The sequence below is a fragment of the Calidris pugnax genome, unplaced genomic scaffold, assembly GCF_001431845.1.
Source record: "Calidris pugnax isolate Ruff unplaced genomic scaffold, ASM143184v1 scaffold272, whole genome shotgun sequence".
In the NCBI taxonomy this organism is placed as follows: domain Eukaryota; kingdom Metazoa; phylum Chordata; class Aves; order Charadriiformes; family Scolopacidae; genus Calidris; species Calidris pugnax.
The window spans coordinates 37,117-37,872 of NW_015091016.1; the positions used below are offsets into that span (position 1 = coordinate 37,117).

Sequence of the window (756 nt, forward strand, 5' to 3'; positions counted from 1 at the left end):
TAAAATGAATGTTTTCCCCTCCCTCCAAAATGAGTGTTCCCCCTAAAATGAATGTTCCTCCCTCCAATATGAGCATGTTCCCTCCCCAAAATGAGTGTGTGTGTCCCCCAAAATGAGTGTGTTCCCCCCCAAAATGAGTGTGTTCCCCCCCAGGGGCCTGCCCGACAGCAAGGGGAGCCTCCTGCGCTTCATCCAGGAGGTTCACGGTCACTACCTGCACCAGCGCCCGCTGCACACGCCCGTGGTGGTGCACTGCAGGTGAGCGGGGAGGGGGGGTCCCTGGGGGGGGTGTGTGTGGGCTGTGTCCCCCCCGTGCCTCTCATAACTTTTATTTTGGGGGCTGTTTGGTGTCTCTGCAGCTCCGGGGTGGGTCGCACCGGGGCCTTCTGCCTGCTCTACGCGGCCGTGCAGGAGGTGGAGGCCGGGAACGGGATCCCTGACCCGGCCCCGCTGGTGAGGAGGATGCGGCAGCAGCGCAAGCACATGCTGCAGGAGAAGGTAGTTAGTTGAGGGGGGTCACACACACGATGTGTGGGGAGGGGGCTGGAGCCCCCCTCCCCCGGGGTCTTTTGGGGGGGTGGGCTCACCCTGCCCTCCTCTTCCTCCTCCTCCTCCCTGCAGCTCCACCTCAAGTTCTGCTACGAGGCCGTCCTGCTGCACGCCGAGCAGGTCCTGCACCGCCACGGCGTGGGCGCCCCCAATGTCCCCAAGGCCACCAACAGTGCCTCCCCCAAGGTGGGTATGATTTTGGGGGGG

General features: G+C 63.6%; 1 protein-coding gene across 1 annotated transcript in view; it reads left to right on the plus strand.

Moving 5' to 3' along the window:
* PTPN23 (protein tyrosine phosphatase, non-receptor type 23) overlaps positions 1-747 on the plus strand; it is a gene marked incomplete at its 3' end in the record, with an annotated part of 16,470 nt that extends 15,723 nt beyond the window's left edge. The window contains exons 23-25 of the mRNA XM_014955729.1: positions 154-258; positions 360-498; positions 622-747. Coding sequence (XP_014811215.1) covers positions 154-258; positions 360-498; positions 622-747 — 370 coding nt within the window. The remainder of the gene's footprint in view (positions 1-153; positions 259-359; positions 499-621) is intronic.
* Between the last annotated feature and the right edge of the window lie 9 nt (positions 748-756).